The 23847-nt window shown below is 52.1% G+C and overlaps 1 protein-coding gene across 1 annotated transcript in view; it reads right to left on the bottom strand.

The window, feature by feature from the left end:
- Nucleotides 1–5456: 5456 nt before the first annotated feature.
- The window catches only part of Radil (Rap associating with DIL domain), a 70177-nt gene continuing 51786 nt past the window's right edge, over nucleotides 5457–23847 (bottom strand). Inside the window, exons 6-15 of the mRNA XM_052754180.1 lie at nucleotides 19556–19716; nucleotides 17017–17129; nucleotides 16445–16682; nucleotides 15789–15961; nucleotides 9343–9493; nucleotides 8279–8469; nucleotides 7385–7736; nucleotides 6465–6604; nucleotides 6038–6177; nucleotides 5457–5876 (exon numbers count right to left, since the gene is read on the bottom strand). Coding sequence (XP_052610140.1) covers nucleotides 5771–5876; nucleotides 6038–6177; nucleotides 6465–6604; nucleotides 7385–7736; nucleotides 8279–8469; nucleotides 9343–9493; nucleotides 15789–15961; nucleotides 16445–16682; nucleotides 17017–17129; nucleotides 19556–19716 — 1765 coding nt within the window. The 3' untranslated portion in view covers nucleotides 5457–5770. The remainder of the gene's footprint in view (nucleotides 5877–6037; nucleotides 6178–6464; nucleotides 6605–7384; nucleotides 7737–8278; nucleotides 8470–9342; nucleotides 9494–15788; nucleotides 15962–16444; nucleotides 16683–17016; nucleotides 17130–19555; nucleotides 19717–23847) is intronic.

Genomic DNA, 23847 nt, shown 5'->3' with positions numbered 1-23847 from the left:
AGATCCATCCATTTGTCTGCAAACCTCATGATGTCATTGCTTTTCTCTGCTGAGTAGTATTCCATTGTGTATATGTACCACATTTTGTTTATCCATTCTTCAGTTGAAGGGCATCTAGGTTGTTTCCATGTTCTGGCTATTACAAACAATGCTGATATGAACATAGCTGAACAAGTGCTCTTATGGTGTGGTTGAGCATTCCTTGGACATCACCAGGGAGGCTACCTGGAAAACAGGACCCCAAGAAAGACACAGGGATCGCCCAATGACAGAGAAATGGAATGAGATCACATGAACAGCCTGGACATGAGTGGGGGTAGTGAAGGGCGAGGGTCGAGGGAAAGAGAGCTTGGGGGAGCGGGAGATCCCAGCTGGATCAACAACAGAGAGGGAGAACAAGGAATAGGAGACCATGGTAAATGAAGACCACATGAGAATAGGAAGAAACAAAGTGCTAGAGAGGCCCACAGAAATCCACAAAGATACCCCCACAATAGACTGCTGGCAATGGTCGAGAGACAGCCCGAACTGACCTACTCTGGTGATGGGATGGCCAAACACCCTAATGGTCGTGCTAGAAACCTCATCCAACTACTGAGGGATCTGGATGCAGAGATCCATGACTAGGCCCCGGGTGGAGCCCTGGGAGTCCAATTAGTGAGAAAGAGGAGGGTTTATATGAGCGAGAATTGTTAAGACCAAGGTTGGATAAAGCACAGGGACAAATAGCCAAACGAATGGAAACACATGAACTATGAACCAATGGCTGAGGGGTCACCAACTGGATCAGGCCCTCTGAGTGGGTGAGACAGTTGATTGGCCTGATCTGTTTGGGAGGCATCCAGGCAGTGGGACCGGGTCCTGTGCTCATTGAATGAGTCGGCTGTTTGAAACCTGGGGCCTATGCAGGATCGCTTGGCTCGGCCTGGGAGGAGGGGACTGGACCTACCTGGACTGAGTCTACCAGGTTGATCTCAGTCTGTGGGGAAGGCTTTGCCCTGGAGGAGATGGGAATGGGGGGTGGGGTGGGGGGAAGGGGAGGGGAGCGGGAGGGGGGAGAACAAGGGAATCCGTGGCTGATATGTAGAACTGAATTGTATTGCAAAATAAAAATTAAAAAAAAATTTAAAAAACAACTTTTTATTGAAAATAGTTATTTTCATACAATTTATTCCGATCAGTTTCCTTTCCCTTATCTCCTCCCACCTCCCTACCTTTCCAACACCACATCTTCTTTCTCTCTCCCTTAAGAAACTAAACAGGCAGCCTGGTGGTGGCGCACGCCTTTAATCCCAGCATTCAGAAGGCAGAGCCAGGCAGATATCTAAGTTCGAGGCCAGCCTGGTCTACAGCGTGAGTTCTAGGACAGGAACGAACCAAAACTACACTGTCTCGAAAAAAGAAGAGAGGAAGGAAGGAAGGAAGGAAGGAAGGAAGGAAGGAAGGAAGGAAGGAAGGAAAGGAGGAAAGGAAGGAAGGAAGGAAGGAAAGGAAGGAAGGAAGGAAGGAAGGAAGGAAGGAAGGAAGGAAGGAAGGAAGGAAGGAAGGAAGGGAAGAAGAGCAGGCAAATAAAAAGAACAAACCAAAAAAAAAAAAGTCTCAGAAAGCAGGAGAAACACGTGCAATATGAGACAAGAAAAAAAATTCGAAAATACCTGTGAGTTTGTGTTAGCCATCCGCTGCTGCTGGGCACGGGGCCCTCCCTTAAGTGTGGTTTGTATACCCAATGAGACTTTCTTGGAGAAGCTAATTTTTCCTTTGTGAATAGTTGGTAATTGGAGAAAGTTTCTTAGTTGGGGATGGGAGCTCATGGCTACTCCCCCATCTCAGCACTGGGACCCTGTCTGGTTTGGATCTGTGCATGCCCGCCGGTCTCTGTGGGTTAACATGTCAGTCCTGTTGTGTCTGGAAGACACTGTGTCCTTGGTGTCCTCCATCCCCTCTGGCTCTTATAATCTTTCTGCCTCCTCTTCAGCGTGGTTCCCTGAGCCCTGATGGGAGGGAGTTGATGGAGACATCTCAGTTAGGACTCAGAGTTCCAGGGTCTGTCACTGCATGTTGTGCAGTTGAAACCACAAGGGTCACTCACTGAACCCGGAGCTCACGGGTTCAGCTAACCTGACAGACAGATCCAGAGATGTTCCTAACACACACACACACACACACACACACACACACACACACACACACACACACAACCAGCACACACACAAGCACACACACACCCCAGCACACACCCCAGCACATGCTCACATCAGCACACACATACACCCCAGCACACACACACTAGTACACACATACCCCAGCATGCATACAACACACACACACACAATCAGCACACACAACCAGCACACACACAACAGCATGCACATATCAGCACACACACACACACCAGCACACACACCACCAGCACACACACACCCCAGCACATGCTCATATCAGCACACACATACACCCCAGCACACACACATTAGTATACACATACACCAGCATGCATACATCAACACACACACACACACAAACACACACCAGCACTGAGGTCAGAGGCACACATTGTGCTTTTAGATAGGCGATGGGAATGTCTCCGTAGGTTTGGCAACAAACACTTTGCCACCTGCACTTTATCTCCTATATTGTGCGCTTTTGTTTTTATTAATGACAGAATAAGCATGAAGGAGCCTACTATCCAGTATCAGAATTGCAGTATCGGCGACACCCCATCTCCCTGTGAGCCCCTAGTCCATGCTCTCTGCTCCACTGTTTAGCCCTAAAGGCTGTCCTAAGTGAGTTGCTTGAAAAGCAGAATTCTTTCCCTGTGTCAGTAGGCATCCCTTGATAGGTTTCCTCACTTTGTTGTGAAGGTCATGTTGGCTCATCGCAGGCTTCTTGCTGGACTTCTTCCAGTAACACTACTCTGCAGGAATGTGGAGCCCCCTATTCTGCTACCTAGCATGGGGCTTGTGACCAAAGGAATAAAGTGAAGACCAAGACTTGCCCGCCAGCTCAGTTCTGGGCTGTAAGCATTTCTTTTCTTCTGGACAAAGCCATGTGTTTTAAATGTCTTTTAAAAATACATTTAGGGGTAGGGGACTGAAGAGATGATGGTTCAGTGGTTAAGAGTGCCTATTGCTCTTGCAGAGGACCTGGATTGGGTTCCCAGCACCCACATGGCAGCTCACAACTGCATGGAACTCCGCTGCAGATCTAGCACCCTCTTCTAGCCCCAGCCAGCTCCTGAATGTGCACGGTACACATAAGCTCATGCAGGCACACACATACACGCATTTTTTACAATCTTGAAAAAAATAGATTTAGGGGCCAGCAAGATGACAACTCAGGAGGTAAATGCTCCTATGCCGAGCCTGCTGACCCAAGCTGAAGCCCCAGGACTTATGTGGTGGAGAGAATGGACCCCCAGAGATGTCCTCCGACCTCCATATGCACACTATGGCATGCATGCACACCTCAACAACTCCATTGCATGCACATGCACACCAAATAAATAAAAAAAAACATAGTAAGGTTTTTTAAAAATATACTTTATCTGGCATCTTGGGCATCACCAAGTTGGGGCTGCCTATCCAAGCTGGGTGGAAATATGCAGCAACAGCAGCAGCTAGAAAGGGCCTGCAGCAGACACACTGCAGCTCTTCATGGCAACCAGAAGGGGGCAGCATGGAGACTCATGAGAGCAAGTAATAGGGCCAATGGTGGACACTGCGACAGAGGGCTGTTCCCTCCACAAAGATCCCTTTCATGTGGAGTGTTTGCAGCTAACTGGGACCCCCACTTCCCCACAGTCTCTATTCCTGATAAAAATATGAGGACCTCGGGCTGGAGAGATAGCTCAGTGGGTAAAGCCCCTGCCATACAAGCATGTGTATCTGAGTTCGAATCCCCAGAACCTACACAAAGCTAGCTACAGTAGCACGTGGTTAATCCTCATGTTCCTACAGTGACATGGGAGGAACAGAGAGAATACTGGAGGCTCTCAGGCCACCCAGCCTGGTGCATACAGCAGCAAACAACAGAAAAAGAGATCCTGTCTGAAACAAGAGGGAAGGTGGGGGCTGACAACTGAGGTTGTCTCCTTATTTCAACACATGTGCTGTGCACATGCATGTGTAAACACACACACACACACACACACACACACACACACACGCACACGCACACGCACACACACACACACACACACTCTTAAAAGATGAGGACCTGGCCAAGTTCTCCCACTGGCTCTGTGCACACCAAGGACATGGATAGAGCTGCTGACCCCACTGAAGATGTTGAGCGGGGCCAAGTTTGTTCACACCCGGAGTGGGCATGTGCCAGCTGCTATCCCAGTATACCCAGACCCTGCTGGAGGAGAAGGCTGGCTTCCCAACAGTGTAGAGGGATGTGGACCGGGGAAGAAAATCTTAAGTGTCCATGTTCAACTTCCTGCTTTGGTGACCAGTGACAAGTGGGGTAGAGCAGAAGTCATCTGGACAGGGAGGGAGGGCTCAAGGCTGGCTCAATCATCCAGCCTTCTCCAGGCCTGTAGACCCCTTTCTTTGGAGAGATACTAAGCGGTGATTTAAAATGGAGACAGGCACAGGGATCCCGCTGTAAGCCCAGAATGCGGGTAGCTGAAGCAAGACTACAGTGGGTTGGGAGCCGCCCTGTACCACCTCCTCCACAGTGAGCTCCACACCAGCCTGGGCCCAGTCTCACAGGAAGGACCAAAAGACTGGACCACACGGGCTTGTGCTTCTTGTTTCCTGGCTTCAGGGGAGCTGCAGTCCTCGGGTAGAGAGTTAGTCAAATAATCCCTTCCATAGCCTAGCTCAGGGGAACAGGCCTGTGATTCCAGCTGCCCAGGAGGCTGAGGCAGGAAGGTAGAAAGCTCACAGTCTGCTTGGGTTACAGAGCAAGGCCAAACTGGGCAACTCGGTGAGACTGTTGCAAAACAAAATATAAAAAGAAGGGCTGAGGGATGTAGCTCAGGGGTAGAGCACCTGCCTAGAATCCCCCAGTGAGGGGCTGGGGTGTGGCTCAGTGGTAGAGCACCTGCCTAGAATCCTCCAGTGAGGGGCTGGGGTGTGGCTCAGTGGTAGAGCACCTGCCTAGAATCCTCCAGTGAGGGGCTGGGGTGTGGCTCAGTGGTAGAGCACCTGCCTAGAATCCCCCAGTGAGGGGCTGGGGTGTGGCTCAGTGGTAGAGTGCCTGCCTAGAATCCCCCAGTGAGGGGGTGGGGTGTGGCTCAGTGGTAGAGTGCCTGCCTAACACATCAAGAGCCCTGGGTTTAATCCCCAGAACCAGAAGCAGTGGGGAACTATATCTATCACAATCTGTATTAGGGCCACTTAAGGCTTCACCTATGCTGGCTGGGCAAGAAGGGTTGGTCACAAGAACCACCGGCTTCCCTCAGTGTTACCCATGTGTACTGTACCACAATGCAGATCCTTCATCCCCACTGTAAGAATACGAAAGATAGTTTATTGAGTTTCAATTCTCCATTAAGGTCTTTAAACATAAAAGCTCTGTAGGAAATGTCACAACTTAGTGTCATCTGTCATATAAATAAATATACACTAAGATGTACACTATCAACAGGTGTCCTCAACGTGAGGCCACAACATAGGGAAGGACTCACTCAGTCAACTTTAAAACCCAGGACTGGCTGGACTGGGGAGTGTGGGGCTTGGGTGGGGGGAGCAGTGGGCAGGTGTTGGTGGCACCTGGTAAGGATACAGGAAGCAGGCGCTGGGGGCAAGGGTCCTTTGGTCTATTAGGAGGGGGGCTTGCGGAAGCGAATTTTCTTGGCTGTTTCCACGTCAGACTTGGCAACCAGAAATCGCATCTTCTTGCCTCCATGTCGGATCAGATCTACCGCCCTGAAATCAAGGAAAGAGGTGAAAACGACACAGAAGAGCCAGCAGCAGCCTGGTCTCTGCCTCATAACACCCCGCCCCCCTCTCCCCTGGATGCAGGACTGGCTTGCTTGTCTTCCCGACCCCTCTCTGGTCCTGTGGTGCAGGCCAGGCGTAGCACATACCTCATATAGCTGACATTCATCAGGCTGCTGCCATTCACTTCCAGGATTCGGTCCCCCAATGACAATCGCCCATCAGATGCTGCGGGGCTCCCAGGAAGCAGGGTCTGTATGTAGAGTCCTGGGGACCCCAGAGGTGTGTGCTGGGAAGAAGCAGGGCACCTCAGAATACTGCACTGGTGCTAATATGTGCTTTCCCCAGTAAAGACCCTGTACTGCACAACCCTCCTTGTGAACATGCTTGGAACTAGCCAGGTCACAAATTACGGTCCCTGTGTGTCCCACAGGGAAGCACTGGGCCCCATCAGTGCGCCCAAAGGCGGGCCCATGAAACAATTCAGGCATTTCTCACTGGCCCTGACTATGGTCAAACTGGAGAGGAGGGGTCTACAAGAATGGGAGGAAAGAGCTGAAGTCTAGGGGTCCTCACCATCCCATCAATCAGGCCCATCCCCAGCCCCGAGGGGCCTCGCTCGAGCTCCACCATGAACACATAGCAGAAGTCCTCCGTGCTGGAGCTGGGGCTGGAGGCTTCAGCAGGAGGTCCAGCAGCAGCCTGGACAGTGTCTCCTGGGTGGGCAGAGAAGAAGGGAGGGGTAAGGGGCCCGTGGGTTTGGGGGCCAGCACTCATCCCCAGAGTCAAGACACTGAGGACTTCTGGGAGATACAGAGATGCCCCTCATGACAGCATGGCAAGTGTTCCTGGAGCCCCAGGAAGACACCAGCTGGACAGAACACGACAGCAAGCCGGGGAAGGGACAGGCGACTCAACAGGACATTATCCTGAGGCCAGCTGTCTTCCAGAGGCCATGGACCCAATGCCTATGGGAAGCCTAGCTTCCCTGCCACCTCTTCAATGCCCTACTCTCCTCCCCCCACATCCCCACACCAGGATGCAACTGTAAATCCCATCCTCCCTGAGGCCTCCTCCACTGTGTCCAGACCCTGCTTCAGACTCCAGGCTAACAGAGGCCCTGTGCCTCTCTCTCAACAGAGCATGTGTCTGAGTGGGGAATCTCAGGACAGGGCCTGACCTAACAGTTCTGAGCTTCGGCCCCAGAACCTGAGCAGGCAGCTTGCCTTGTCCTGCTCCACCGAGTGTTCAATGCCAGGGTGCCTTCAGACTTGACGGCGCATCAAGGACACAATGGTAAGAGTCCTCATGAGACAGGTGGGCCCCACTGTGCACACATATGCATCTGTATGTGCTTATACATAAGTGCACATGCCCCCACATGCCCGTATTATCCCGAACAGGTGCTAAGGAGCATGCTGATCAGCAGCTGATAGAACAGCCCAAGAAGACCCAAAGTAGGGTTTCTACCCAATCATAAGCAGGCCAGGCCTCACCTTCTAGACCCACACCAGGAGGGCCGCCTGGTCCATTCCTCTGCCCCTCAAGGAGTGCTTTTCCACAGAGGCCGCTGGGCTCTGGCCAGGTGGGGCCTCCAGGCTCCAGGCCCAGGGGTGTGCTGGGAGGAGTGAGCAGGCAGGAGGAGTCAGTGTGCAGAGAGCCAGTCTGGGAGCCCCTGCGGTCCCCTCGGGTAGGCTGTCTTCCGGGAGGGCCCTGTGCCCAGGGAGCTCCAGTGACAGGAAGAGAATGGGCAGGGACAGTTTCAACAGCTCCTCTGCCTGAGTCCCTCTTAGCCAGGGGGCAGCCATGGCCTTCCGGATGCCCCTCAGGAATGGTGTGGTACAGGCCCTGGAAAGAGAGGTGGGCAAAAGCTGAGGCCCTAGCCAGGCAGTGGTGGTGCACAGCTTTAATCCCAGCACTCAGGAGGCAGAGGCAGGTGAATCTCTGTGAGTTCGAGGCCAGCCTGGGCTACAAAGTGAGTTCCAGGAAAGGCGCCAAAGCTACAAAGAGAAATCCTGTCTCGAAAAACCAAAAAAAAAAAAAAAAAAAAAAAGTTGAGTCCCCTGAGAAGGGGACAGGCCAGGCACCTGTGGTGCCTCCCTGTGAAGAATAGAGAAAACAGACAAGCCACCCTCACCCTAGAGGACATGGGTCCAGCCAGGCCAGGCCAGGCACAAAGAATGAGTGAAGACGTTTGCAAACCTTCACCTCAAATGGAGCCCGGAAATCTCCTGGTCATACCTGCTGCATGCCCCAGCCCACTCCAGACAACCTGCACCTGCTTCTGCCAACAGTCAGCGAAGGCAGTCTCAGTTCAGTTCACGGCTACAAGCCACAGGCTTCTCTGAGTGACCCAGTCCCTCCCCACCAACATCCCTGCCCTACCCTACCTCGATGCCCTCAGGCCGGGCAAGCCCACTGTCAGGGCTGGCTTGGCCCCTTAGTCCCCACAGGAAGTAGCGGATGTAGAGCAGGTGCTGGTAAAGGTTGTCCTCCAGGCAGTTGGCCTCCAGGTCCACTTGGAAGCCCTGGCTTGGCAGAACGATGGGGGGTGGGTTTTCATAGGACTCCAAGATGTTCTCTGCAGTGGAGAGAGTGGGGATGCTGGGATTTGGCCTCTCCTCCGTCCATCTTAGGTCCTCACCCACCCACTGAGGACATAAGACAGCAAGAGCTCGGCAGGATGAGCCCCAGCCTAGTCTCTGAATTCTGACAAGGCTGTAGAGACCGAGCAGAGCCCACACATACCTGTGTATCACTAGGACACACATACATGTACCCTGGGAAGTTAATATGTGCAGGTCCTAGATGCGGATGGAGGCAGGAACCTTTCTGGGATGCCAGCTCTGAGCTCTCAGCACAGAGCTTGGTGCATGGGTTTGGGGGAGTGTTCTGATACCAACTGGTAAATTGGGAGGGACCCAGTGGGATCAGGTGGAGCCAAGAGTGCTGTTTTGAGGCGTCCTCTGGGCCCAGGCCGGCCAGTGGTGGCCAGGTAACAGGAAGACAGTGGGAAGCCCTTACGTACACCACAGCCTACTGTTTACCAGCCTGCACTTTTTGTTTACACACTGTGAATGCATGTTTATGAAGGAAGATGTGTGTAACTTACAAACTGAAACTTACACATACACATAAATGAACGTACCTCCACAACTACACCAGGGCATGCCCATGTGCATGTGTGTGGACAGCACGTGTGCTCACTGGCATGTCTCCAGAGGGTTTGAAACCCAACCAGCTGTTCATGTCCTGATCAGCTGGGTGCCAGGTGGGCCCTAGTCTGAAGCCCTGAGACAGGGGCACAGTAGGACCCTGGGTGGAGGCGCCAGGTAGTAGGGGCTCCTGTGTGCCCACCTCAGTGGGCTGCTTCGGTGATTTTCTGAGCTTGAGCTTGGCAGTCTTCCCACCACCCCCTACCTCTGCCCAAGGCTTGGCCGCTGGGAAGGCTCACCTGACTGGAAGGCCTCGGGGCTGTCTTGGGCTCCTGGCTCCCAGGCGCTCATAGGGCCCATGGCAGAGGCCAGTTGGTACTGAGTCAGCAGCCGGTGCAGCTGAGCAGGGTTCAGGGCAGGGAATGTGGCCCGCAGGGTGGCCCAGCTCATCTGGGGACAAGGAGCTCCGGTCAAAGGCCTCCAGGAGCATGAGGCAGTGCCTTGCCCACAGACCCTGGAGAGTCCCTCCTCCATCCCTCTGGTTCTAGGCCCTCCCCCTGGTCTTTTCACTCCAGGGCAGGTGGGAGGGTCAGTGCAGACAGCAAGGAGATCAGTGAGGGGTGGAGCAGAAGACACCACATTGGCCACCTTATCCACAGTGACGAGGCTGGCCTGGGCTACAAAGTGAGACCCTCGCTCTAGAAACCCAGGGAGAATGAAAAGGAGGGAGCAAGGTGGGTGGGAGGAACGGGACTTGTATGCCATGAGCAGACGGAAACAGCTCATCTAGGCGCTCTCAGATCTGACTGAGTTCAGGGTAGGAAACGCTCTCTTAAGACCTTAAGACACAACAATGGGACAGCCAGTTATAGTGGTGCCCACTTGTAACTCCAGCACTCGCAGGAGGTGACGACAGGAGGATCAGGAGTTCAAGCCCAGCCTGGGCTACATAACAAGTCTGAAGCCAGTTCCAGGACAGCCAGGGCTACACAGAGAAACCCTGTCTTGAAAAAAAAAAAAATTCCCTTCTCAGAGCCCTATCTTGTATTACTCTGCTCCAGAGGCTCTAGATTGTCCCTGTCCCTTGGGGTCAGGATAAAGCCAGTCTGCGGCCTCCCACCACCTGCTTCTCTGGCTTTAGTTTTCCTGTCTTTTCTTCCTCTCTCTCCACGGCTTGATTTTCCTGCCAACAGCCACAAGCCTGGGCTATGGCCATCCAGAATCTATGCCCCAGGGACAGCCAGCGCCACAGGCCTGTCGGATGAAGGACAGGAATTGACCCCAGGACCACATTCTTACTGGCAGCCCCTCCACACACCCTCAAGCCCCAGACTCCCCGGGGGAGGGGCTGTTTCTTTTTGATGCCTCCCTCCCACTTCTGTGGTTTGTCCCCAGGTTGTCAGGGAGGGAACCAGCCATGAGTCACATCTTCCCTGGCTCCTCCCTGTGTTCTGCTCTCTGGTGTTTGGGCGGCACTTTTGGGTAGATTTCCTCCATTTTTAACTTCCTATCCTGCCACTGGGCCTTTTTCTTCTGCTCCTGTAGTTTTAATTTATAAGAACTCTTGCTTGGTTTTGTTTATTCAGACAGAGTCCTGAACGCCAGATGGCTCAGCCAGTACAGGTGCCTGTCACCTGATGACCTGTCACCTGATGACCTGAGTGGAAGCTCCAAGACTCACATGGTGGAGAGAGAACCAACTCCTACAAGTTGTCCTCTGACCGCCAACTGTACATTTGCCAATACATACTCACACACAATAAACAAACAAACAAACAAATGTAATTAAAAAAAACAAAACAATGGGCCAGGCGGTGGTGGAGCTCACTTTTAATCCCAGCACTTGGGAAGCAGAGACAGAGGGACCTCTGTGAGTTCGAGGCAAGCCTGGTCTCTAGAGCAATTCCAGGACAGGCTCCAAGCTACAGAGAAACCCTGTCTTGAAAAACAAAAACAAACAAAAACAAAATTAATGGGGCTGGAGAGATGCCTCAGCTGTTAACTGTGCTTGCTGCTCTTCCAGAGGGTCCAAGTTCGGTTCCCAGTACCCACATCAGATGGCTCACAACCAGCAGTAATTTCAGGTCCAGGAGAGCCAGCACACTCTTCTGTGGACACCTACACACACATGGCATTCACTCACCTATATTGACACACATATACTAAATAAAAATGAGTCTTTACTAAACTGTTTTAAAAGGACAGGATCCCTTTATGAAGCTAAGGCTGGCCTTGAACTCATGATCTTCCTGCCTCAGCCTCTAGAGTACAGGAATTAAAAAGTGTGTGTCACTGTGCCTGGCCCTAAGAAATCTCCTTGTTATTCTACAGATGCACTATTATTTATGAACACTATTTCTTCTCTTACCTTCACGAGGATAAAAATAATCTCTTCCTTTGCAGTTGCTTTTTATTGGCTAGTCCGAGGCAAATTTGAATAAAACCCTCAGACTAAGGATGTTTTCTTTTTAGAGGGTTTAGAAGCAATGACCATGAAGAATGTGGATAGACTCTGTGTGGACAGCAAGACTAAAACACCTGCTACCTGGCTCTTGGCAGAATAAGCTTGTCACTTGTCATGCCCTGCGCTCCATCCCACAGAGGTTCCAGCAGGTGCCTGGTTTGCAGTCTTCACAGTGGGCCTCTAGGTCTCATATGGCTCCAGGACTCAATGTGGCAAAAAAACAGTCAGGCACCTAGCCGTGCAGACAGGAGCAGCGAAGAGCCTGGGAGCCATAGCTGCTTCCTTTCTGCATGCAGCCTTCATTCAGAACTCACACAGACCTCAGACTGGGGAGATGGCCTGGCTCAAGCATTTGCCTCACAAGCATGAGGAGCTGAGATGGATCAGCAGAAGCCATGGAAAAATCCACGTGTGGGGTACAGAATCCCAGCTTCCGGAAAGATAAGGCAGATCGCTGGAGCTCACTGGCCAGCTAGCCTAGCCTACCTAAGTGCCAGGCCAGGGAGACACCCTGTCTCAAACAAAAGGTGAAAGGCATCCGAAGAATGACATTCAAAGTTGGCTGTCCTCTGACCTGCACACACACACACACACACACACACACACACACACACACACACACACACACACACACGAAGCTGAACAAATCTGAAATACACAACTCAGTTTTTCTCAAAGGAACGCCCTTGTGACCAGCCCCAAGAATGGTCTGCAGCCAACATAACAAGCAGTAATAACCCAGCGACCTCTCGCCTCACTGAGTTAGTGAGCTCACCATGGGAGCTGAGTCTCCGGAGCCCAAAGCATGAGCTCTGCTTCACGACTCCAGCTCAACAGAGGGCGGAGGGTCAGCTGTGGCTCTTGCTCTCAAGGCCCACTCCCAGCCCTGCAGACTCTGACATGCCGAATAACCACGACAGACTTCATCCACATAAAGCAACTGATGATCATGGACCTCGGATGGAGTCCCAAGTACTGCATGAACTAAGCAAGCACTTTACCACTGAGCTACATGCCAGCCCATCATTTTCCTTTTTTTATTATTATTTTTAGTTGTGTGTGTGTTCCCACATAAGTGGGTCCAGCAGGCAGACCTCCCGTTCAGCTCTTTACGATTCCCTACTGCAGATCCATGTCTCTGTCCCTTCAGTGGTTTTCTAGTCCTTCAACCAGTGGACTTTGAATTTCATTGGGCTATGCAAGCCACTCTCTGAAAAAGGGTAGGCTCTCCCCCGGTCACTCCATCCAAGGGCTGTACTATCGAAATCTCTTTGAGGGCTGGAGGCATGGTTCAGTGGTAGAACACCTGCCTAAAGGGCCCTGAGGGAGGGGGATGTCTCAGTGGTAGAGCACCTGCCTAGAATCCTCCCAGTGAGGGGCTGGGGTGTGGCTCAGTGGTAGAGCACCTGCCTAGAATCCCCCAGTGAGGGGCTGTGTGCATGATTCAGTGGTTAACACTTGCCTAGCATGCACAGGGACCTGGCTTCCCTCTCCAGTACTGCTAAAGAAAATAAAAAATGCTTAGTGATTGTGATGACTTGAAAAAAAAAATATTCATAGGGAATGGTACTATTAAGAGGTGTGGCCTTGTTGGAGTAGGTAAGACGTTGTTGAAGGAACGGTGTAACTGGGGGTGGGATTTAAGGTCTCAGATGCTCAAGCCAGGCCCAGTGGGGCATTCTCTTCCTGTTGTCTGCTGGTCTGAATGTAGAACTCTCAGCTCCTTCTCTAGCAGCATGTCTTCTGGCATGCTGCCAAGGTTCCTGTCATGATGATAATGAACTAATAAACCTCTGAAACTGTAAACCAGTTCCAATTAAACGTTTTCCTTTATAAGAGTTGCCATGGTCATGGTGTCTCTTCATAGCAACAGAAACCCTAACTAAGACAGTGATTGTTCTGGCTAGTTTTACGTCACCTTGATACAGGCTAGAGTTATCTGAAAGGAGGGAACTTCAGTTGAGAAAATGCCTTCATAAGATCCAGTAGGGCATTTTCTTAGTGACTGATGGGGGAGTGTCCAGCCCATGGTGGGTGGTGCCATCCCTGGGCTGGTGGTCCTGGGTTCTACAAGAAAGCAGGCTGAGCAGGCTATGAGGAGCAAGCCAGTAAGCAGCTCCCCTCCGTGGCCTCTGCATCAGCTCCTGCCTCCAGGATCCTGCCCAGTTTGAGTTCCTAACCTGACTTCCTTCCACGATGAAGAGCAATATGAAAATATAAGCCAAATAAACACTTTCCTTCCCAAGTTGTTTTGGTGTTTTACCACAGCAATAATTACCCTAACTAAAACAGTAATATTTTGGGAGGAAGCAAACTAAATTCACATGGTCTGGTTGCCAGACATGCTTAGACACCTGAGTTTTCTATGGTAAATTTTTCACTTTGTAATGAAAATAATTAAACCAGTTTTCAAAACCAACATTGTCAACTTCGTGTAAAGCACATTTCATCTGGGCCTGATGAAATGTCTCAGCAGGTAAAAAAGGTTCTCGTCACTGACCTGAGTTCCATCCCTGGGACCCCCACGGTGGAAGCTGAGAACAGACTCTATCTAGCAAGTTATCCCTAAACTTCACACACTCACTGTGTACAAGTGCACGTGCACGCGCGCGCGTGCACACACGTAAAGAAGTAGAATTTTAAAAGCGTAGTTCCTAACAGAGGACATTTTTAGTACTGGCTGAGTGGACAAAGAACACGGGGAGTCACGTCTGGAACCACGGCTCCACTGTACACTCACTGTGCGACCTTGGCTTTGCTTTTGCACAGTGCTGCCCAATCAGCCAACTGCTGTGCACTCGAGCGCGACACCAGTCTCAATGATAAACAGCAGCTACTGTCATCAATGTCAGTGGTGCTGAGACACACCGCTGAGAGTCTGCAGAAAGAATATCTTTTTCTTTTCTTTTTAAACTTTTTTTTTTTAAAGATAAGATCTCCACATGTAGTTCAGGCTGGCCTGGAACTCACTATGTAGTCCAGGCTAGCCAGAAACTTGCAACAATCCTCCTGCTTCTGCTTCTAAAGTGCTGGGATTATAGGCATGAGCTACCACATCTGGTGGGACTACTCTTTTTGATCAGCTGGCTATCCCAAGCCTGCCCAGGGCTTTGCCTGGGGCTGACAATATAGCCATGTTACCCAGTGAGCTTTGAACACATGTTTCTGGACAACGGAGGACAGATTTAATGCTGGACTGCTCCACCCCTGTCCCCATGGATGTTCACCATCTCAGGGAAAGGTCAGTGGTCCACACAGGAGAAGAAACCATCAGCCATCGGGACAAATGCTCTGAAGAAGAAGGTACCAAGTATGGAGGGAGAGGGTGAGAACCTAGTCTCCTATTTCTGTGGTGGTAGACCATAACCTTGAGGATGGAGCAATGTAAGGTACAGTCCTACAGGGCTGACTGGGGTGGGTCTAGGGCAGTGATTCTCAACCTGTAGGTTGCGACCGCTTTGGCAAACCTCAATCTACAAAAACATCTACATTATGGTTCATAACAGTAGCAAGATTACAGTGATGAAGTAGCAATGAAAACAGTTTTATGGCTGGGGGTCAGCACATGAGGAACTGTGTTAAAGGGGCCCAGCGTTAGAAGGTTGAGAAGCACCACTCTAGGGGAAGACCCAGTTCCCCACTTCTGTTCTGAGTTCAGTTCCTCATGGGTGCGGGAATGAGGCTGTGTTTCTGGGCTGGCTGGGCTGGGACTGTCCTAGCTTTTAGAAGCTACCAAAGTCCCAGGCTCTTGATAGCAGCCACTGTGAGCTGGGCCCTCTCTCTCCTCCCACCCAACTGTCTGGCCCACTCTATGGATCTGTCTGATTAGACTGGGCCCAGTGAGGGACATAGATAATGTCTTTATCTTCAGGTCCTTCATCTTGGTCTGACTTGCAGAGTGACCTTTGCTACACAGAGTGACCAGTACAGGGCCCAGGAACCGCCCATAGACATCTGCGAGATTACCCAGCCTTGTGTGGACAGGGACATTTGAGGAACTAAGCAACTCCATGAATTACCTAGGGAGTATGTGAGGTTTTCGGGGTGCAGAGTCCAGGCCACCTGAACTTGGTTTGTAAGTCAGGGACCCTAGGGTCACATGCCCTTTTTTTTTGCGGGGGGGGGGGGTTTAAAGACAGGGTTTCTCTGTGTAGCTTTTGGAGCCTTTTCTGGAACTCGCTCTGTAGACCAGGCTGGCCTCAAACTCAGAGATCCGCCTGGCTCTACCACCACCCGGCGTCACATGCCCTTCTTTGCACTTGTCCTGGGGGACCCTCCTACCTGGACGAGCTGAGCACTGGGAGTGGCCAGCAAATGCAGGGTGCAGGACAGCTTCCGGAAGAAGCGCTCAGCAGGTGCTCCGAGGCCAGCGCTCCTGGCCCACTCCAGGAACTGCTGCAGTCGGGCACAGGCCTGGACACCCCTGGGCCAATGGAAGCAACTCAGAGAGGGCCCTGGAGAGGGAAGAAAGGATGAGACCCACACAGCAGGGTCCCCAAAGCACATTCTCCCTCTCCAGGACACGTCAACACCTCATCTCAGTGTCCTAGGCAATGCCAACTAGCTATGCCCTCTCTGGGGCAGAAGTAGAAAGAGATGAAGGAGACAGGTACAAGGCAAGAGGGGCTGTGACAGCCACCACCCCACCCCTCCTACTCTACATCATCCTGTCAATGTGGCAACAGGCTCATGCTGTGGCTGGACCCTGTTAGATACCCAGAGCCCCAGCCGGTGATGGAGAAACAGCAACTCAGTAAGGCAGGGCCATGGGTCAGCGTCAGTGCAGCCTTGTAAAGCTGTCTCAGTCTGGCCCCTCTGCAGGCTGCTGGCAGGTACTGGAGCAGCATACAAGGCATGCTCTGAGCTTTTGTCCACCCTGGGACTTGAGCACAGCAGTGTTCCCTTAGAGCACATTCCCAGCCCCCAGCATCACTCACCCTTGTCCAGCAGCTGGTTGAGGAGCAGTGTGGCAGAGAAGAAGAAGAGATAAGCAAGCATCTGGGAGGCCACCTCAGGATGCATGTGCAGCTGCTTCAGGAGGTCCGAGGTGGCCTGGAACACTGACACCACACGCCGGAGCTCCTCAGGCAGAGCAGGGCCTGAGCGCCAGCTCTCCCTACGCTCTGTCTGAAATGGAGGACATTCCAAGAGGGCCGGGAGGCAGACATACAGGCACTGCCAGGAGAGAGAACCCCAAAAGCCACTTACAGGGATGCTGGAACTGACCAGGAGTCCCCAACCTAACAAGCTCCTATTGCCTTAAGCAATAGGAGCTGCCCCTGGACCTGACAGAAGCAGGGACAGGAGCTGCAGGGACAAACAGGCCAGACATGGCAGTCACCTAGCAGTGCTGTAAAAGACACCATGATCGATGACCCTCGGCTGTACCATGGTGGCACTCCTGAGAAAGGGACACACCCAGGGCCAGAGTGGAACCAGTGGCTGCTGAAGCTGGCTTGTCCCAGTCCCTTCCCTCCTGTCGCCAGGCCCTCATGGTGGCAGCACACACCTTGGAGAGGTAATACACACACTGCTGGAAAGCATAGAGCACCACCTCCTCCAGGGCTGCCATGGCCTCCTCGCTGGCCGTCAGTGTGCAGGAGAACAGTGATTCCTTGGAACCTGCAGAGGGGGGCCACAAAAGGAGGGTCACCGGCACAGCCTGCACGTGTGGACCCACCATCTGTCTGTCCCCTTCTGAGGGCTCTGCCTGGCACACCAACACTCCCATCTGGATTTAGAAGGATGGCAATCCCAAATCTGGCCCAGGCAGTCACACTGGGCAGTCGGAGCAGGAGACCAGACTCATACGTTACTTCATATTACTGAGACAGAGACAGCACAGAAGTCTGTCCTTCCTCCCTCCCTCTCCACTTCTTCCTTTCCACATCATGCAGGCCTCTACCATTGGGCTTTTTTTTTTTTTTCTTTCAAGAAAAGGTGCCGAGCCTGGCCATGACTCACTCTGTAGTCCAGATTAGTCTTGAACCTACACTTGTCCTGCCTCAGTCTCCTGAGTGTCTGGATTCTCCACCGGAACTGACTATCCCACTGCAGCAAGCCCAATCCAGGCCTGAAGGTCCACTGTTTAAGGACACAGGTCAGAAGGCTTGTCCAGCAGCCCCTGGAAACTGTCCCAGGGCTGTGGAGTCAAAACACTCTCTCAAGAAAATGGAGACCTCCCAGGAACGGGAGGCAGAGGCAGACAAATCTCCATGAATCTGAGGTCATCTTGGTCTACACATGGAGTTCCAGGCCAGTCAGGGCTACACAGTGAGACCTTGCATCAAAACACCAAACCAAACGACAATGAACAACAAAACAAAACCGGGGAAGCCCAAGGTGCCGCACTCTCGACCCCAGGCCTAGAGGGCTGCTGACTAACGCCTCAAGATCCAGACTCACCTCACTCCAGGCTGTCAGGGCAAAGAGCAGGCTGACGGGAAGAGCCAGCAGGCCTCAGGCCACAGCACTCAGCTGTGGGTCTGAGATATTCCAGGCATACACCTGAGATGGGAACCAATGGGCACAAAGCCCCAGGGTCCCACTGCTCCCACAACAACTCGGGCCCTCAATGGCAAGGGGACAGGCCTGAAGAGCCCAAAGTCCCCACTGACACAAGGAGAGGGAGCAGCTTTGATGTTCTCACAGAAAAGCAAAGCTCTGGTCCCAGGTCCCCAGGGGCATGGTCAGGACATGGGACCCACTGCGGTCATCATGGGCTCCTGGCTTGTCAGACCCTCCCAGGCTGTCTCCAGCCCCATAAAGTCCTCAGCAGACACACAGTCCTCAGTGAAACTGCCGAGGGCCTCAAGGCCTGGCCTCACACCTGCACCTTTTATTTACTCGTCTGGTGTGTGAGTGTGTGTGTGTGTGTGTGTGTGTGTGTGTGTGTGTGTGTGTGTGTGTGTATGGGGGGGTTCATGTGTAGGTGCACATGTGCCTGTGAACATGGAGGCCAGAGGTCATCCTCAGATGCCTTTCCTCAGGAGCCGACCACTCTGTTTTCTGAGACAGGGTCTCTCTCTCTCGGCCTAGAACTTGCAATGAGTTCCAGGGATCCAGCTGTCTCCACTCCCCCAACACTGGAATTACAAGCATGTTCCACCAGGACTGGCTTTCTATGGGGGGCAGGTTTGGAATTGAGGGCCTCCTATTTTCATGGTAAGAACTTTACTAATTGAGCTACCCTCCTTTTTTCTGAGCAATTCTGTGTGTGTGCCCACACACACACACACACACACACACACACACACACACACACACACACACACACACACACAGAGTCTGGAGACCAGAAAACAACTTCCAGTGTCCCTTCCTTAGGGGCCATCCGCCTTGGTTTTGCAGACAGGGTCTCTCCTGGGGTCTCGGGCTCACTGTTGAGGCTTGGCTGGCTAGCCAGGGAGCCTCCTATCTTCTAGGGTTATGAGTGTGGGGGTGACAAGTGCGCACCACCACCCCTGGCTTTCATTTGGGTCCTCGTGTTTGTACAACTAGCACTTTACCAACCGAGTCACCTCCCCAGCACAGCTCAGAACGTCCCCTTCCTAGAGCCCCCACCCCACGCCCCCCTCAGCAGAACCACCTCTCCTGGAGTATTTTGGGAATTACAGTATTTGGAAATGCTAATTTAAGGCATGCTGCCCATATTTCCAGCTCTGAAATTATGTGCCCTACCATCTTACAGCTATGATTGGCAGCACTCTTCCTTTCTGGAATAAAGACGCATCTCTAAAGCCCTCACTTGGTGAACTGTATGCCCACATGTCCCCTCCAAGTGACCTGTGCACATCTTCAGCCTCTGACAAGCAGAACAGAACATGTTACAGTGTGCATGGGACACGAGACGATATGGACCAGCGAAGTGTCATATGGCAGGCCCTAGGGACATCAGGTCGGCCTAAACCACTGATGCTAGCCTCATGTGTGATCCCAAATGCCTGGCCTGGGGCCAAGAAAGCTTCACCCTGTATAGACACGTGCACAAAGCCACCACCATGCCCACTGAAGACAGTGCTGGGTTTGGGGCACCGCAAAGGCCATACCTGTGACATCCAGCTCCTCCTCCATGTTCTGCATGTACAGTGGGCATTTCTGCTGGATGAAGTACAGGAGTTCAATGGAGTTTGACATCCAAAACAGGATATGCTGAAGGTCAGGAACCAGGTCGGCCATGGGGAAGCTGGCCCAGGAGATGGGTTCCTGGCTACCAAGACAGAAAGACTAATGGATTACTCTGGGTGCAGATGAGGAGTCTTCTGCTCTGTCTACATGGGGACAGTCATGCTCATGGGACACTAGCAGAAGAGCAAGTGCTGCTGACAACTCCTGAGAAGTCAGGAACCTATTAGAGGCTCCAAAATCTACTGAGAAGGCCATGCAGGCACCACAGGCACCGGGAGAGGACTCTGGTTAGAATGCTACCTCCACAGCTTTTCTTCTGGAAGCACATGAAGAGCAGCTGTGAATGCTACAGCGCTTGTGTACCACACACATACACATACACATAGGAGTGTGTGTTGTGGGGGGGGCTCACTATCCATGGTTTTTGGGACAAGAAACTTGAGTATAAGTGTGTTATTTAGACAAAGGAGCAGGAGCTTTAACAGAGATTATTTAACAAAGCAGTTCTCGGAGGAAACAGACTAACAGAACTATCTGAGATTAGTTTAATACTGCTTTATCAGAGAAGGATGTCAGGAATGTGTGAAGGTGATGAATCAAGATTCAGCAATCAGGGCTGGGACATGGCCCAGTGGTAGAGCACCTGCCTAGAATCCCCCAGTGAGGGGCTGGGGTGTGGCTCAGCAATAGAGCACCTGCCTAGAATCCCCCAGTGAGGGGCTGGGGTGTGGCTCAGCAGCAGAGCACCTGCCTAGAATCCCCCAGTGAGGGGCTGGGGTGTGGCTCAGTGGTAGAGCACCTGCCTAGAATCCCCCAGTGAGGGGCTGGGGTGTGACTCAGTGGTAGAGCACCTGCCTAGAATCCCCCAGTGAGGGGCTGGGGTGTGGCTCAGCAGCAGAGCACCTGCCTAGAATCCCCCAGTGAGGGGCTGAGGTGTGGCTCAGCAATAGAGCACCTGCCTAGAATCCCCCAGTGAGGGGCTGGGGTGTGGCTCAGCAATAGAGCACCTGCCTACAATGAGGGCCTGAGAATAGCTCACTGGTAGATCATCTGTCTACTTGTGCAAGGCCCTGGGTTCAATCCATGGCACCATGAGAAAAGAAATCAGGTGGAAAGCAAAACATGTTCTTCAGACTTAGAGGTAACCATTAGAAAACTCTAGTGTGAACACAGTCACTGGAGGTCACCTCCTGAGGTCTGTGAGGGGAGCAGGACATTTCCAGTCCCACACTCCCTTCTGCAGTTTGGTGTGATAGCCACACGGGGGCACTGTTACTTTGGTTAAATGAAAACAAAACCAGGCACTCACTGGTCAAGGGGCTACCAGGTACCTGGCACCAGGGTGAGTTCCTGGGGCAGCTCAAACCTCTCCTATTGCCAGCCAGGGACAGGTTCCATTCATCCTAGGCTTGTTGCCTTCCGCCTAAGCATCCCCTTTTCAGAGAACAGTGGCTATAATCAGTTTCCCTTGATGTCTCTCTAGCTCTTGACTGGTTCTCACAGACACTAGGCCGCCCCAATCCATCTCCCCTGCTGGGTCTCACACACCAGCCCCAAGAGGTGTGCGGGTGTCAATCCTTCAATGTGACTTGCATCTACTTTTTTTTTTTTTTTTTTTTTTTTTTTTTTTTGGTTTTTCGAGACAGGGTTTCTCTGTGTAGCTTTGCGCCTTTCCTGGAACTCACTTGGCAGTCCAGGCTGGCCTCGAACTCACAGAGATCCACCTGCCTCTGCCTCCCGAGTGCTGGGATTAAAGGCGTGAGCCACCACCGCCCGGCTGCATCTACTTTTTATTGTTCTAACAAGACTCTTGGGACCTCTGTGAGCTTGGGACTGCACCTAGGGCCCTTACAATTCACTAAAATGTCTACATGCACACATTTTATTTATTTATTTACTGAGACAGAATTTTGTAATGTAGTCCAGGCTGGCCTTGAACCCATGAACTTCTGCCTTGGCTTTCCAAATGCTGGCACTACCATGCCCCGCACAGTTCCTCACCTCCTCAATGCACCACCCTGGGTGGTCCCTAAGGCTTAGGATGGTGATTCTCCCATAAGCCTCTACAGCCACATCTGAGGACCATCCCACTTAGGTATGTGCCTCTGCAGCCATGTGCACTCCCTCAGAAGGGTCACCCCAAGATCTGACCACATCCGCTGGACACCCCACCTAGGTCTGTGCCTCTGCAGCTATGTGCACTCTCTAAGAAGAATCACCCTAAGATCTGACTTGGGCTAGCCTCATGTGAGGAAAAAGTCCCAGGCTCTCTCACTAGTGGCTTCAGTGTCCCTCACTGGGGGAGTCCTGAGGGGCTGCTTTTCCACCTACTACAGGGCATCCAGATATGCAGGCCCAGAAGCAGGCACGAGGCCCCTGCCAGTCTGTGCCTGGAGAAGATCAAAGTGGAAGACTGTGGAGCCACAAGTGCCTGGCATTTGATGATGGTTCTACACAGCCTGGGGCTCCAGAGGAAAGAGTCACACCCATGGAAACATCTGGGCACTAAATGGGGCTGATGTGAATGAAGGAGTCAGGAGGGAGTTTCTGGCCTTTGTCCTGCTGTCCCAGGGCTGTCAGACTCTCCCCTGCTGTCCCAGGCTCTCTCTAGCCATTCATTTCACTTCAGTCCACAAACAATGGTGACCTCTCTGTCCTGCGGCTGGGGGGTGGGGTGGGGAGAAGCTGGCTGGCAACCATCTCTCCTGTGTTAGCAGCTGTGGCCTCCAAGCTTAGCACCACACTTAGCTAGCACAGCATCGAGTCTTGTTGGTTCTCCACACCAGCTTGACTTACATACTGAAGTACAGAAGAGCTGCATATGGTCAGAAGAGCATTCATTTGATTGTCCAGAGCCCAATTCCACTTTGTTTTCAAAATGCATTGCCTTCCTCCATGTCCCCAGGAACTTAAAGGGGTGGGCAGCCCCACACTTTGAAGCAAACCAGCCTGTATCCCACTGCCTAGAGAGCCCAGGCAGCAACAACACAGCCTCTCTAAGCAAGGAGGATCCTGGGAGCTCTCTGGCTGGCCAGCAGCCTATGCACATTAGTGAGTTCCAGGCCTCATGAAAGACACTATCTCAAGGGAATAAAGCAGAGTACTAGAGAAGGACATGGCCTCCTCTGACCTCTCTGCAGGTTCACGCACTACCCCCTCAACACACACATACACCATACACACACACACACACACACACACACCACCACCACCACCACCACCTCCCTATACTTTCCACACATCTCTCAAAACGACACACACATAGCCACACCACACACACACATCCACCTCTCACACACATCTCTTACTGCCCACACCACACACACACATACACCTCTCACACACATCTCTTACCGCCCACACCACTCCCACACTCCACACACACCCCTAGCCCCCCAAACCACCACACAAGTGTTCACGTATCTTTCTCTGCCTTGGCCTCCCTGCCTCCTGCCTTTCACTTTATGACTTGTTTTGCTCCAGTCCTTGCCCTATTATTTCCCAAGGCACTTTGTGCTGTAATTTGCATTTCTAATCGGTGTTTATCTTGACTTAGTTTTGTTCTTTTTCTTACCAGTGTTTGTTTTTTTTTCCCCTAATCATTATTTCTGGTTCCCCTCCCTCAGCGTGGACTGTTCCCCTCCTAGCTGATGTCATCCTGGGGTGACTTTGTGCAGCTGTGTGGTGACCCACCTCTTGGACTTGGGGTCAGAAAAATGCGTCCATCTGTTCTGTGTGTGTGTTATGTGTGCAATGTGAGTACGGTGTCAGGGGTGCAGTGTGTGTACAGTGTGGTGAGCATATGTGTGTGTGTTATATGTTTCGGATGTGAGTCTAGTGTAGGGGTGTGTAGTGTGTGTGATGTGGTCTGTGTCTATATGTGTGTGTGGTATACATGTGAGATATGAGTATGGTGTGGGGCTGTGTAGTGTGTGTGTGGTAGAAGTGTAGGATGTATGGTGTGAGGGTATAGTGTGTGTGTTTATGGGATGTGAGCATGGTGTGGGGGGGGTGTATGATGTGTGTGTGTGGGGGGGGGGTTGGGTTTTTTTGTTTGTTTGTTTTTTGAATGCCTGTCCTGGATCTCACTCTGTAGATCAGGCTGGCCTCGAACTCACAGAGATCCGCCTGGCTCTGCCTCCTGAGTGCTGAGAATAAAGGTGTGCACCACCACTGCCCGGCAATGTGTGTGTTTATGAGATGTGAGTATGGT

Source organism: Peromyscus californicus, unplaced genomic scaffold (genome assembly GCF_007827085.1).
Source record: "Peromyscus californicus insignis strain IS unplaced genomic scaffold, ASM782708v3 Scaffold_2__1_contigs__length_46816999, whole genome shotgun sequence".
In the NCBI taxonomy this organism is placed as follows: domain Eukaryota; kingdom Metazoa; phylum Chordata; class Mammalia; order Rodentia; family Cricetidae; genus Peromyscus; species Peromyscus californicus.
This window is presented reverse-complemented; position numbering and strand designations above follow the sequence as displayed.